This window comes from Rhinolophus sinicus, linkage group LG01 (assembly GCF_036562045.2).
Source record: "Rhinolophus sinicus isolate RSC01 linkage group LG01, ASM3656204v1, whole genome shotgun sequence".
Taxonomy (NCBI): Eukaryota; Metazoa; Chordata; class Mammalia; order Chiroptera; family Rhinolophidae; genus Rhinolophus; species Rhinolophus sinicus.
In genome coordinates, this window is record NC_133751.1 from 201,853,795 (window position 1) to 201,868,835 (window position 15,041).

The 15,041-nt window shown below is 41.6% G+C and overlaps 1 protein-coding gene across 1 annotated transcript in view; it reads left to right on the forward strand.

The window, feature by feature from the left end:
- The window catches only part of LOC109451464 (nuclear body protein SP140-like protein), a 71,399-nt gene that overhangs the window by 15,258 nt on the left and 41,100 nt on the right, over positions 1-15,041 (forward strand). Inside the window, exons 4-7 of the mRNA XM_074331398.1 lie at positions 7-123; positions 4,273-4,422; positions 7,500-7,625; positions 8,691-8,744. Of these exons, the coding sequence (XP_074187499.1) occupies positions 7-123; positions 4,273-4,422; positions 7,500-7,625; positions 8,691-8,744 (447 nt within the window). The remainder of the gene's footprint in view (positions 1-6; positions 124-4,272; positions 4,423-7,499; positions 7,626-8,690; positions 8,745-15,041) is intronic.

Below are 15,041 nucleotides of genomic sequence, written 5' to 3' on the forward strand. Positions count from 1 at the left end.
CTTCAGTTTTCCTGGAGAGAATTTGTCACCAAGCAAGTAATGGAGAACAAAGGGAGGACAGCTCTACTATCCCACTAAGCTTTCAACAGGGTGATTGCGACCAGATAAAAACCGAATCTTCTGGTAAGAGGAAAGGAAAAAGGGAGGTGGGGTCCTGTCCTGAGTGGAGATTGGGGATCAGGGAAGAAACACTGAGGAGCATGGAGAAGGCAGGGAGGGGTGTTTGTATGAGCCCGTGACCAGAGGCCGATCCTGCAGGAGAGGCTATGACAAGCCACTGTTGACCCAATGACCAATTCAACAAAACAGAAACCCAGGGTGCGAGTCAGGAAACCAGATTTAAAGAGAATGATGATCTGGAAGTAATTGTGATTTAGCAAGATGCCACTAGGAGAAGATCAGTATGAAACTGTAATGGGCTAAGAGCTATGGGTTCAAGGTCAATGTGAAAGAGGAGAACCTTAGTGACAGCAGAAGAAAGAACTGATTAAAATGTGGGGGATGACGTGCAAGAGCAGGAATGTTTAAGGAGACAGGCGGTCATCTAGAGATAGACAACAGGAAGTTGTGGAGATGTGGAGAAGAGGACGTGGGTACTTTGAGAGAGAGGAAGAAAGAGGGGAAGTGAAAGAAGGGAAAGGGGTAAAAAACGAAACAAAACAAAAACCCCAAAAAACCAAATGAGAACCACCATATTATTTGCACTTGCTTATTGAACATATCCTCTGGCAGTTCTGGTTTTAGTGCTCACAGCTGCCATTAGAGGTTAGTATTACTTATGAGCCCATTTTAAAGATAAGGAAACTGAAATCAGAGAGACCAGGTGTGTGGGGCAAATGAGCGGGGATGGACCCAGGCATTCTGAACCCAGAGCCTGTGTTCTTAGCCCTGGACACACCCAGGTCATCTCATGGAAAAGACAGAAACATGAGACCAAAAGAGGGAAACATATGCAGAGAGAGAGAGATACAGAAGGAACACCAGGAGCTGGAGGAAGTGGAGGAGAATCAGCCACTGAAGCTCAGGAAAGGCCAGCAAGAGAGAGTGAACAGACGCAGAGGGAGGGTGTGGTGTGAAGGGGTGGGGAGCGAGGCACCAGGACTTTGTAGGAAGTAAGGTGAGGCCACTTACCTTATCAGCGGCAGCTCTGGGGACAAAGGCAGGTTTGCTATGGCCGTGGGCGACAAGAAAAGCCATCGCCAGTTATATGAGTGGCTCATGGAGGACACACAGTGAGGTGGCCTGTCTGAGGTTAGGGTGCAGCTGATGGCAAGAGTCGTGTGGGATCCTCTAGTTTCAGACTGACGCATTATTGATACCTGAAGAGGGTCTTCAAATCCTTCATTATAAAGATTAAAATGGGATTAAGGGAGAATATCACAGTCTGTACCTCTATTTCTGAAATGAACTTCTAATTTCTGCCCCCCAGTAACTGGGGAAAACCTAGGAACTGGTGAAAGCCTGACTTCATCAGGAGCAGGCCGCTCATCTTACAGGGGTCTGTTCCTGTTGACTCTTCTGTGATCTTTGCAATTCTTGTCCCATTCTAGAATGTGCTGTGGAGTGCGAGTTGCTTCTTTTCAGTAATGATTGCCCCAAATTGTCAGTCCTTGTAGCTCTAACTTTTCCTAGATAACAGTGTTTGTACTCTGGCCTTCCCGAGGGGGTTGCTCCTTCCATACTCTTAAACTTGCTGTCATTTTCTGGTGACTCTGTCCCTTTGTCCACACACATGGCTTCACAGTTTTCTGCCTCTGTCTTGCTTGAATTTGTCGTCGACCTCGGTGCTTTGAAGTCACATCCAGGGTGGCCAGCATTGCAGAGAGAGTAGGGGGAGGGGGTGATGAGCATGTTCCTAAGGGTCAGTGTACCCTCCCCGAGGACCTGGACACCGGGTGCCTCCCAAGCAAACCCTCTCCCATCAATCCCAGGGCAGCAGGCCAGGAGCTGCCTGCCAAACTGGCCTCTAGAAAAACATGTTGGTAGTTAAACAGCAGAAAAAAACTGTTTATGACTCTTGCTCTCCCTTACCCCATTACATCCTTAATAATGTTATTAAATTATTTGAATATTATAAATTTAAGCATTAGCTATAATGATTTAATTTTCTGATCAGTCACAATATCTCTTGTAGTCATACAGGCAATGTTTCATTTAATCTTCTCAAATACCTTAAAATGATGGTCTATCACCCACATTTTTCAGAGGACAAAGAATCAGCTCAGAGACTTGGCTATTTGTGTAAGTTCACCCACTGAGACGAGGAACTGGGTTGTGCTGTGAAGTGGCGTCAGAGCAGGACTAGCGAGCAACCGCCTGGCTTCAGATTCTGCCCTGTGACCTTGGGGACGTGGCTGACAATCTTTGTCTCTTAGTTTCATCATCTATAAAATGGATGCGATAACAGTACCCACCTCACAGGGTGACGGATTTTAAACAAGTTGTGTCATGCAAAGTACTCAGAATCATGCCTGGAACTTCATCAGTTTCTGTGCATTTGTTATTATTGCTACATTTAGTTATCATCCTTATTTGTATCTTGAGCCAGAATCTGACTTCAACCATTACAGTAAACTTTGGTATTTTTCTGGAAAAACAGTGATAAAAGCAATACAAATCTCAGGCCCAGGAAAGTAAATTGAAGGCCACAGATTCCCCACCCTTATTTCACCCTAGCCTATAATAAATGTCATGTCTTTATTACATGATATTCTTTGGAAATGAGTGACATGGAAGAATCTCAGGGAACTTGCCAAACCGTGGAAAGCCCTCATTATCTAGCTTCCAGTAGGATGTGTTATTTAAGAAAAGATGTTCTATATTACTAACCTATTTTTATAAAGAAAAACTTATGGAGTGGTTTTTGAAAGAACTGTTATTCTTTTTTTTTAATTAAAGTTTATTGGGGTGACAATTGTTGGTAAACTTACATAGATTTCAGGTGTACAATTCTGTATTGCCTCATCTATAAATTACATTGTGTGTTCACCACCCAGAGAGAACTGTTATTGTTGTGTGTGTGTGTGTGTGTGTGTGTGTGTGTGAGTGTGTCTTTTTTTATCAATTAAAGTTAATTGGGGTGACAGTTGTTAGTAAAGTTACATAGGTTCAGGTGTACAATTCTTTAATATTGCTATTCTTTTAACAAGTCATATTTATTAAAATAGATAACATTTAAAAATATAAAAAATCCAACATGCATCAACCCAAATTCTTAGTGCTTCATGTAGCAGTGCAGCTGGTAGGAACAGGAAGGGGTGGGTGAGTGGAAGGAATTATGACTAATCATGAGCAGAGGAGAAGGATTCAGTGTGTTTGTGTGTGTTGTGTGTGCATGTGTGTATGTGTGGTACATGAGAGGAGGATTATAAATTGCATTATAATCCAAATGATGCACAGCAATCCACCAAACTGTGTCCAAGAGTCTGACCCAGCAGGGACAGCTGACTGACATGCACAGGGAGGAAAGGGCTGTGTCTCATGCCCACCACCCCAAGAGGAGGCTCCAAGAAACTGAATGTGGCACAAAACATGCACCAGGGCCCACATTCTATATTAAAATTGGGGGAATTAATTTTTAAATCATACTTTACATAAATTGCTATGCTTAGAAAAATAGCACTAAATGAAAAAATCGAAATGCACTGAAAAAACATGTATCCATTCATATGCGACTGAGGTTGGTGGGAATGAGTGGGATGGGTTGTTGGAACCATAATGAGCAGAGGGGGTCGCCATGGGGAAGGGGCTGTGCTGGTCCTGGGTCGTTCGCACAGGGACTCATTCCTATCATTTCCTGCTCTGCTTTGCCTTCGCTCTCTGACCACTGGCTGCTGCAGACTTGCCTGCCAGCTCTCTTGCTTGCTGGCTTCTGCTGGGTTCCAAACCTGGGAGGCATTACTAGCAAGACATTAGGAGCAAGGGAGAAGCTGGGCATTTCCCCGCCACGCCTCAGCCTGCAATTCTGGTAGCAGCTGCATCTCACATGACACCAACTCCCACCAAATAGGACAGCCATTGTCCAGCTTCTACCTACCTGGTGACCTCAGCACAAGCGCTCACCCTTTGTCCCTCCCATAGCTTCCTGTTGACTATTCTTCAAGTTGCCACATTCTTCCATTTGGGCTTCTCAGAGCTTCTATCAACTATGTAACCAATCCCCTGGATTCAATTCCCTCTGCTTTAAAAGCTATGGGAGGTTTGTATTTTATTGTTGGACCCTGATTGATGCACAGATCAAATTAAATATCTATGAATCAAAACGTGGTTTAGGTACAACCCCACCTGAAAACGGCCTCTCAGAGCTCCTCTGTGAAACAGAGCAGATAAATGCAAGGAGAAAAGGTACAACCAGTGGCAACAATGATACACTAGAAAGCCAACAAGCAAGTGAACAACGTGCCCAAAAGTCTGAGCCAGCAGGTAAGGCTGAGTGACTGGGTTTTATAGTGTGCAGGGACCAAGGGGTACTTACTGGTGGTAGAGAATGAAGTAATACATGAATTAAGAGGACAACTCTTAACAGAGAAGGGGAACTCACACAGACACACAGCTGGCAGGAATGGAGCCTTATATATCGATAGGAGAGACCTGCAGAGAGAAAGAAAGAGAGAGAGAAGAGAGAGGAGAGGAGAGGAGAGGAGAGGAGAGGAGAGGAGAGGAGAGGAGAGGAGAGGAGAGGAGAGGAGAGGAGAGGAGAGGAGAGGAGAGGAGAGGAGAGGAGAGGAGAGGAGAGGAGAGGAGAGGAGAGGAGAGGAAAGAAAAAAAGAATTAAGAGATGAAGGGTGGAGAGCCACAGAGCCTCATGGGGAAGAGAGACAGAAGCAAAAGTCAAAAGAAGTGAGCAACAGATTGCTGTGGACTCAATGAAGAATGCTTTCACTGGCTGGAGGTGGCAATATACAAGGTGTGATCAAACAATACGGTGAATGTTTAAATAACAAAATTTATTATGGTAGAAGACACATTGCCATTAATCCCCCACAGAATACTCCCCTTCACTTCGATCACACTTATCCCATCATTCTTGACTTGTTCTGTCTGACTTATTTCGCTTAGCATTTTAATCTCAAGATCCAAGCATGTGGTCACAAATGGCACCATTTCATCTTTTCTTATGGCAGAATAGCATTCCATTGTGTATATATACCACATCTTCTTTATCCATTCATCTATCCAAGGACACTTGATTGTTTCCATGTTTTGGCCACCGTAAATAAAGCTGCAATAAACATTAAAGCACATATATCTTTACAGATAAATGTTTTCAGATTTTTTTGGGTAGATACCCAGGAGAGGGATTGCTGGGTCATATGGTAATTCTATTTTTAATTTTTTGAGGAACCTCCACACAACCTTCCATAACGGCTGCACCAGTCTGCATTCCCACCAACAGTGTATGAGGGTTCCTTTTTCTCCACAGCCTCTCCAACACTTGTTACTATTTGTCTTGTTGATGATAGTCATTCTGACTGGGGTGAGGTGATATCTCATTGTAGTTTTTGTTTGTATTTCTCTGATTATTAGTGATATTGAGAATTTTTTTGTATATCTATTGGCCATTTATATGTCCTCTCTGGAGAAATGTCTATTCAGGTCCTCTGCCCATTTTTCAACATAGGGCATGGATGTAAATTTGGGGCTCGCAATATTTTAATCTTTTAGGGAAAAAGATGTTTTAGTTTTTTCCTCCTGTGCTTCTTTTTTTAAATTGCCAAATGTATACGTATTTTCTAGAGCAAATAGTTTTGTCAGTGTTTTTGATACGTAGCTGTCTACTGCTTTACCGTACCCAAGTATGGCATGTATTCAATCTCCTTAATCAATGCTTTATTGTTGCTTTTAGCATTTTGCTTTAAATAAATATGCATATAATATGAATGACATATAAAAGAGAGTTATAATTAAAAATATATTGTTCACTCAATAAGTTGATCTATAAAATACTGTTTGAACTGTCATATTTATATTTTTAAGTAGTGGATTATAATATACAATACTATTCTCTTCTTTTTATCTTGCTCCCCTCAGATCCATTCTCTGCACTTCAGCTCAATGACTCTTTGAAAATTTCCAAGCAGGTCATATTGCTTTCCTGTTTAAAACCGAATACCTTTTTGTGGCCCTCAGCATTTACTCAATACTGCATGGCGTGGAGTAGTGAAAGATGCCTGCCACACATCTGCATTTTTCCCCATTCCTTTCCTTTCATTCCCTCATGCCACATTCCCACCACCCAAATTCCAGTTAGTTACTCGAATTTGCCAAGCTCTCAACTAAATCTCTGAGATTACATGTATTTTTGGAAAATAGCTAGATATAATCTTCCAATGGTTTTATTTTTTACAGTTATTTCTATACAACAAAAAGCTAAATATTTCTTTATTGGAAGGTCCTATTGTCGTCTGATCACAACCTTGAGTTGTATCAAGAGACAACTCATTCAGCTATCAGATCTTAGCAGAAATAAAGACTTCAGATAAAATATTCTGAAACCCAAAGTATTGTTTTTGACAGAGTCCTTCAGGAAGTCATGACATGCATGGTGGTTTTTCAAAGGACCTCTATAAACAGTATCTTATTTTTTCCTTTACAACAACCCTGGGGGGCAAGCAGGATGGACATTTTTACCCTTGTTTCTAGATGAGAAAACACAATCACATAAATGTTTCAAGGTCTCTACAAAGTCTCATGGAGACAGAGGGAAAGACAAGACTAGCGTCCTGGATTCTGCGTTATTTCCTTTGTAAAATTAGAGCTCAAAAAGGTCATCAAACTGTTGTTTTCTCAATCCTATGTGCTGCATGGTTTGCCATAAGATCTGTCGCTCTTTACTGCACAAATTGGTGATTTGTTTTCCCTTCGTACTTTCTCAGAGGATTTAAAAAACAAACTATTTAGGGAAACACACTAGGAAAAGACTTAAGAACAAATAAAATTTTTACCTGATCTTGATGTTACAAAAGACCAATATTTTAAATAATACATTCATTCTAATTGCTCCACTAGATCTCTGAAAGTAAAATGTACATTTGCTCAGTTTTTAGTGTGCATTCTAACTTGTGCCTTAGTGTAGGCAAACTACTCTAAATGTAGTTCCAAAATAGGTCTATGGAACAGACACGAGAGAAGAATATTTCTCAGCCTTGCAAACAGTTCAAGGGGCACCCGGGGGTGAAGGAGGCTCCCCATCTCCAACTCAAGATTTCCAAGGCCTCCCGGCATGAGAAACAGCAGGCGAAGGAAGTGTGAAATGACAACAGAAGGGGTAAGAGGCAGAAGAGAGACAAGTGTAGGAAGGTCAGGTTCAACTAGAGCAGAGGTGCCCCTGCCAGTGAATTGTGTCTCCTCTGGGGACAGGAAATGGAGCATCACTAACCTGTAAGGCTGGTGACTGAGAAGGGCAGACCAAGGTGGCCTGGGTGCAGGCCATGCTTTGCATGGGGTTTCAGGATTCTTCCATGTTTTATTTGGGAATTTCCTGCTGAATTGGTTCCTAGGTCACACACTGAGACACCTAGAGCATCCTATTCCTTGTGCAGAGGTCAATGACCTTGACTTGTTAGGATCAAGTGAGAGAGGAGAGACCCATGAAGTCACCTGCTCAGGACCCCAGACTGCACCAGGTAAGAATATTAAGATTGCGTTCCTGGACGACAAATATCCAGAGTCTAAATCCAGAGCTCTGTGTTCCTGATGAATCTTATCCTGACATTTCCACATGCCTTGATTTGATTACTTTCAGGACACAATTTTCAGCATTTAACTTCTTTAAACCTACTGGAAAATAGAAAGCGGCAAGAAGGCATTATAAATTGTTGTTTAACTGAATAAGCCCAATCAATTGATATATAGAAAATGTAGCAATAACAGCTAGTAAAGTAACAGTCTTTTTTACTACACACTACCATATCTATTAATGCTAAAAAGATGAAATAATGTACTTAGTCTCCACAAACATGCTTTACTGTCGGTAGAGCATAGTAAGCACAGTATTCTACTACTGATAATATTACTAGTTCCCGACTTAGAAAGTCATCATAGACTAATTTGTGCTGCTATTTAATTACTGATGGGAAAAACACGGCTTTAGCTCAGCTGCTCTTAAACCCAAATTATAGTTAAAGCACTATCTTACATTGTGATTTTTTTGCAGGGCTTTTGTGAATAAAACTTCATTTTGTTTTCATTAAAAAGCTGAACAGGGAGATAGATTAACCAGGTGATCTCAGCTTTATAGATGAGAAAACTGGAACAAGTAAAGTTTAAGGGTCATTTACAAAATCATATGGAGAGTACAAGGGAGAGCCAGAAAGGAGCCCAACATTATGGTCCTGGGCGCCAGAACTAGGTTCAGTTCAGCTGTGGGCTAGACTTATCGGGAGGGTCAGGTGTGGACTAGACTTATCGGGAGGATCAGGTGTGGACTAGACTTATGGGAGGATCACTTCATAAGTTATATAAATGTCTAACCACTATGCTGTACACCTGAAGCTACTATAATATTTAATGTCAACTGTAATTGAAAAACAGAAAAAGAAAAAATTCACAAGAATATGAGTACATGCATCAAAGGGTTACACATTTGTATTAGTGTCTCAAAGGAAATAAAAAGCATGTCGTAGTTTAAAAAAGGAGAAATTGTAAAACTTATGCAAACAAATAAGTGTTTTCTCCCTGCTACTTTACAGAAACCATGGATTTCAGAAAATCTCCTACACCCAGAAAAAGATCATGGAAAGGAGGTAAGAGCAAATAAAAACTCTTCGTGGTTATGAATGAATAGTGCTACAAAAGGTTCATTCTAATTCTTTGCTATATTCTTAAAGTAAAATATAAATTTGCTTTAATTAATAGGGTTTGCATTTTAACTTTTGCATTAGTTAGGCTAACAACTGTAACAAATAAACCCAAAGAAGTCAAGGACTCAAACACAATAGAATTTTTCTTTTTCTCAAGTAAACATTCCAAGAAGTTTTAGATGGGGGGTGGAGGGTCTGACTCTGTTTTAAGTGGTCATTCTGGGAAACAGTCAGGTGGGAGATCTGCCTTTTTCAACACCAGACTTGCAAGACTGTACTAGGAAAGCAGCAGAGCTACAAATAAATACAAATACAGTTATATAAACAACAACAAATCCACAAAGAGACAAGTGAAAGAGGAAAGAGCCTTAAGGCAGTGTAAGTAAATGGGAGAGCCAAAACAAAGCAGAGATGCCCACTAGGGGTGAAATGTCTTAACCTCAGGCTCAGGGGACAGTGAGATATAAACTACTGACCTACAGGTCATGTGACTAAAAAAGGCAGACCATGGATGTGGGAGGGACAGTCTTGCCCTGGATTTTCATAGCATCCCAAGTTTTTCCTGTGTTGGTTCCTGTGTCAGACAATGAGACCTTCAAGGGATATTCGCTTCTTCTGCAGAGAGAAGACATGGAGACCCTTCAGTGTCCAGTACAGATGAGGCGCCCCACCCAGCCCAGAGCTGAGAAGTGGTCCTGATGAGAGGGGTAAGGACGGCCGGCACCGGGTCCAGGACATCAGGAGTCTCAGTTCAGAGCTCCTGTTTCTCTGAGCACACACCACACCTGGGAGCCCCTTGTCGGCATTGAGCTCATGTGGCCATTTTGAAAACGGCAAAGAAAGAAATCATTACGAATTCAGGCTTAACAACATGGCCCTAGTTGAACGGCAGTGCCGTCTTACTACATGTTCTCAGCCATTTTATCCCTGGAAATATTGGACTATAGAGTAATGTCCACCCCTACTCACCACCTATTTCGTAGAGAGCAGAGAAAGTGAGATAGTTATTGCTCAGTTTTGTCACAGACTTGTTCAAAACTCAGTAACTCTGGTCATACTCTCTAATTATTGGCAGAATGAGAAGCATCTGGTTACTACCATCAAATTTAATTTATAACTTTTGACAGATGATCCCTAACATGATATTGGACCATATAATGATATTTGAAAATATCTCTGCAAAACAAAAAAAGAAAAAAGCTAAGAAGAAATTCTTTTACATTTACAACAACCTAAAAGGTAGGCCAGATGCTGTAGTTCTCTCCATTCCACATATGGGGAAACCCCCATACAAAAAGTTTAAAAAAAAATTTTAATTACAGTTGACATTCAATATTATATTAGTTTCAGATGTACAGAATAATGGTTAGACATTTATATAACTTATGAAGTGATGTCCCCGATAATGTTTTATTGTTTTAGAAAGACACTATTGCAGAAGAAATAAATAGCAAAATGATAGTATCTTTTTAAATATTCATTAACAGTATGATCTTAGATTTATATTGTTCATATTAATGTCATTTTTAACAGGAAAAGCTTAAAAAGAGAGTGCCGGTCCTGGTATGTAATTATAGATAGATATAAAGTTTCTGATCAACCCCTCTTAAATCTTTATATACTTGTAGATTTTGATAGATGTTCTTCACAATGCAATTGGATTATAGTGTTTTATTTCAAAGTACTTTTGCAAATAAGATCTTATTTTGTCATTAAAAATATCCTTAAGACTTAAGAAGTAAACTCTTGCTATTCCCATTCTGGGATGAGAAAATAGATGAACAAATTATAAGGGTCCAAAAAACTGAAGGACCAACAGGGACTAGTTACCCAGGGGTCTCACTAATGGTAACTGTTATATGTAAAAGGCAGAAACATAAGAGCTGTGTCAATGATCAATGTCAAAAGAGCAGGGACACAGAACCTGGCATCTTCACAAAGAATGTATCCATTCTTAATGGAAGAAAACTTATTTAATTACAGCTATATATGTGTATATACACACTCTAGTGTACGTATATGCATTGGTGTATATACACCAATGAAGAAGGAAAATTAAAAGTCACAAAGAAAAAAAGGATAAGAATGGAGCCAACTCTATCACATAGGAAATACCTAGAAGGATAGAGCCCAAAGGGATCAACAGAGAAATAAAGAGAAACAGCTATTAAGAGCATCAATGATGAAAGGAGAGAAAGCAACACAGGAGACAAGAGAAATCATGGAATCATAGCATTGGAGACAGAACTGTGTAAGGCAGGAAACCCATGTGGTTGGACAAAATCAAGAAGAGGCTAAATGAGTGGGGTTACTCCCAGGTGGTGGGGTTTGTGCCAGACACGTGCCTCATCTTTCAGAACCACAGGGCACCTTACAAGGCAAGTGGCTCTGCCTGCTTCTATTTCAGTTTCTTTCCTTTGAGTCCCTCTGTCCTCATTCCCTGGTGCTGGGAAGTTTTAGAGTTTCCCTCATCCTATGACCAGTCTGTACAAGCCAGGGTTGTCGAAGTGAGTGACTCTTTAAACTCAGGATTTAAGCTCTTCATGGAGAGTAACAGTGAGTCGGATGGTGTCTCTGGAACCAGAACTCCAGGTCCCTGAGAGGTCATCTCCTCAGAAAAGGTGACAGATGCCTATTGAGAACAGTCATGTCCTGCCTGTTCCAAACCTAAGGAGAAGAGAATTGTGTCCTAAAGTCATACTATGCTTCTCATCCCTCCCCAAATGCACTCACTCAAACTTCTCAGAAATCCCACACCCAAACTGCAGATCCTTTGTGTGTGAATGAACCATATAGTTAACAGGGGTCACCAGAGGGGAATAGAAGTGACAACGTGAAAGGAAGATCACCAGTTGTACTTACACATCTGTACTATTTGAACTGTTACCAAGAACATAAATTACTTTTCCAACTCTCCCTAAAATAAACAACCGAAACCAGAGAATAAGAGTCCCCACGTGTAGTAATGATTTCCCATTTCTGTCTAGTTTTGAAGAAATAATTGTGCACTTAAAAAGCAGGAGTTAGTCTTAGCTGCATGAGTTTTAAGCTTAACTTGGTTTCTGTAATTAGGGTTTTTAGACACAATTGCCATGTGTCTAAACACTGATAATGGATGTCATTATTTTCATCTTTTTTCCCCCCAATACAATGACTTTGGCCTAACAGAGGCTGAACTGGAGAATTTGAAGAAAGTGTTTGTTCTTCAGGAAACAAAAAAGAACATGTCATTGGTGTAGTGGATGCTGTTGGTATCCTGGAAACGCCCCTTTTAGGGCAGACTTCTCCCCCAGCCGCTGTGAGGGTTGGCCGCTGAGGCCACTCCTCCCCAAAGTTTTGCCTTCAGCCAAATGAAGCCAGCTTCACCTGGATCTTACACCTCATTGGCCTGGGGGCTGGCCGCCTCCCCTTCAGTGGAACCAATGCGTGGAGTGACTCATGTTCCTGTGCTTCCCACTGGCATCAGGCTGGAGCTAGTCTCTAGCTGTGACCATCATATTCTTGCTTAGCTTTCCCACTGTGTTGCTACCCTGCTTCCTTCACCCCACTTCTCCTAATTGAACTTTCACAATAAATCATTTACTTAAGAGACTTCATCTCAAGCTCTGCTTCTAGGAAATCCAACTTAACATAATGGTCCTAGTAAACCAGCTCTAAGGATGGGGTTCTGGAATTGAATCACTGTCCAGCCAGATGGTGACTGGTGGAATATTGATAGTCCCTGCGGTGCTGTAGCAGTGCCATTGACAAAATTTCACCTGTAGGAAACTGGATGAGATATAAAGGAAGAGGTGTACTAGCTGGTAAAATTCTCTGCCATTTACAAAGGGAGAGATAGTAACTGTAAGAACTGTGCATTTTGGTGGCTATTTCTGAGCTCCACTAATGTGTTGAAAAGAGTAATGAGAGGTTTAAATCTATTAGTCATGACCTAAAGCAAAGGGACACTCATACCTGCAGCTGGAAGGCAGATAGTAAGAAAGGCCAGGCACAGACCCTAATTTCAAGAATGGCAGAACTTCAGAGAAAACGGAATTCTAAGCTCAGGAGGCCTCTTGCACCAAATTCAAGGCCCTGATAAAGAAAGCATGAAGCCCTGAAACTCAGAATGGGGCTTTCTAGGAAGATGCAGCTGAGAACTCTGCACTCCAGGTCCCTCTGAACCCACTGGCCTGCAAAAGAGTGCCTTTGCCCTAGTTAGAAGACAGACCACTACCCTCCCCCACATCTTGCTTGAATGAAGACTATTCAGGGGCCGGCCCGGTGGCTCAGGCGGTTGGAGCTCCATGCTCATAACTTCGAAGGCTGCGGTTCGATTCTCACATGGGCCAGTGGGCTCTCAACCACAAGGTTGCTGGTTCAACTCCTCGAGTCCTGCAAGGGATGGTGGGCTCTGCCCCCTGCAACTAAGATTGAACACGGCACCTTGAGCTGACTGCCACTGAGCTCCCAGATGGCTCAGTTGGTTGGAGTGCCTCCTCTCAACCACAAGGTTGCTGGTTCGACTCCCGCAAGGGATGGTGGACTGCGCCCCCTGCAACTAGCAACGGCAACTGGATCTGGAGCTGAGCTGCGCCCTCCACATCTAAGACTGAAAGGACAACAACTTGACTTGGAAAAAAATGAAGTCCTGGAAGTACACACTGTTCCCCAATAAAGTCCTGTTCCCTTTCCCCAATAAAATCTAAAAAAAAAAAAAAAAAAAAAAGACTATGCAGTCTTCTCAGTGTGACTCAAAGGGCAAGTCCTGGGTGGGGCTGCTAGGGGAGAAGATTGCTATTCCTATGGAACTGTAGGCCTGGCCACCATGTACCAGAAAGTGACACAAGATTGTATTTGGGAGTGGATCCTGGAAGAATAAAGGGGAATACGACACTGAAAAGAAATTGTTGATACAGGCACACTCTCCTATGCCACGGAGTTTAATTAACCTGTCAAGGACCAAGGTGATGATTCTATTATGCTCCTGGGTGGGCCTTCGAGGCTTGCTATAAGGCATGGTACACACGAGATAAAAGTAGAGATACTAGACTTGCTAGGAAAGACTATAAAAAAGTACCTCTGAAAGCCTAGGGAAGATGGCATGGCTCTACTCTCTACAACTCGCAAACACACCCATCTAGTGTCTGTGTCCCCAGGAGGCCTCAGAGACACTAACGGATCAAGGTGACAAGGGACACACTGCTGAGGGGGCACCAGCGTCCTTGAGATTCTCTTTAGGGACTGTAGTAATGTGGGAATGTTTTACAGAATTGGATTCCCCAGTAGCAAATAAAATGTTTAGATTTCAGAATAATAGAAACATGTGGCAGAATTTAACTTTCGGAGCTGAATGAAATAATTTCTGTTGTAAGCAGCAAGGTGAGAATGACACCTGGGGTGGTGTGAAGAGCTGGGCCAGAGGTATCTATAGATATAGCTAATAGGATGTGTTGTTTTTTTTTAAGGCAAGATACTTGAGTAGCCAACAAGAATATTACTTCATATATATCATCAAAAGAAATTAAAACTCTATCATCAGATGGCTGAAGTCAGCTATCCCAATAAAAAGCCAAGATCCTGTGCCCAATTTCCAGACTTGAGGAAATTTTTGGACCTAGAACCTGATGATGGAAATGAGCATAGGTCTCACAAGAAATCTTCCAAATGTACATAGTGGTGATTCTCTGAGTTTTTCACCAAAAGGACCTATAGCCATTTATTCAAGTAACTGTATGCCAGACAATGGAAAATACACAGATCTTTTAAGAGTTTTTGATACAGCATCTGAGTTAGTGCTAATGCCTGGGGACCTAAAGCACCATCATGACCCCTGTTAGAGTACAGTATATGGAGGGAAGGTAATATCCATCTAACACTGAGTCCATTCCATCCATGGAGCCACCCACCAATCAGTTCCGAAGTTCCCAAATGTATAATCAGGACACATGTAGCAGTGGGTCAAAATGGTTCTTTAACCTGTTGTTCCTTAAGCTATGAAATAGCAATGACTGTCTTAGGAAAGGCCAAGCAGAAGGCCCTGAAAATTAATTTCACCATAATTACTATCATGGTAAACATAGTAATTTGAAAGCAACCGCATATTTCTGGGGAAGGAGGGAATGACAGAGATTAATGCCACCAGCAGAGATTTAAATATGCAGAGGTTGTAATCCTGTTACATCTCAATTTGATGCAGCAGTCTGGCTTCTGGAAAAGCTAGGCTATTCTTGGCTACTAGATGACCACTAGAAATTTAAG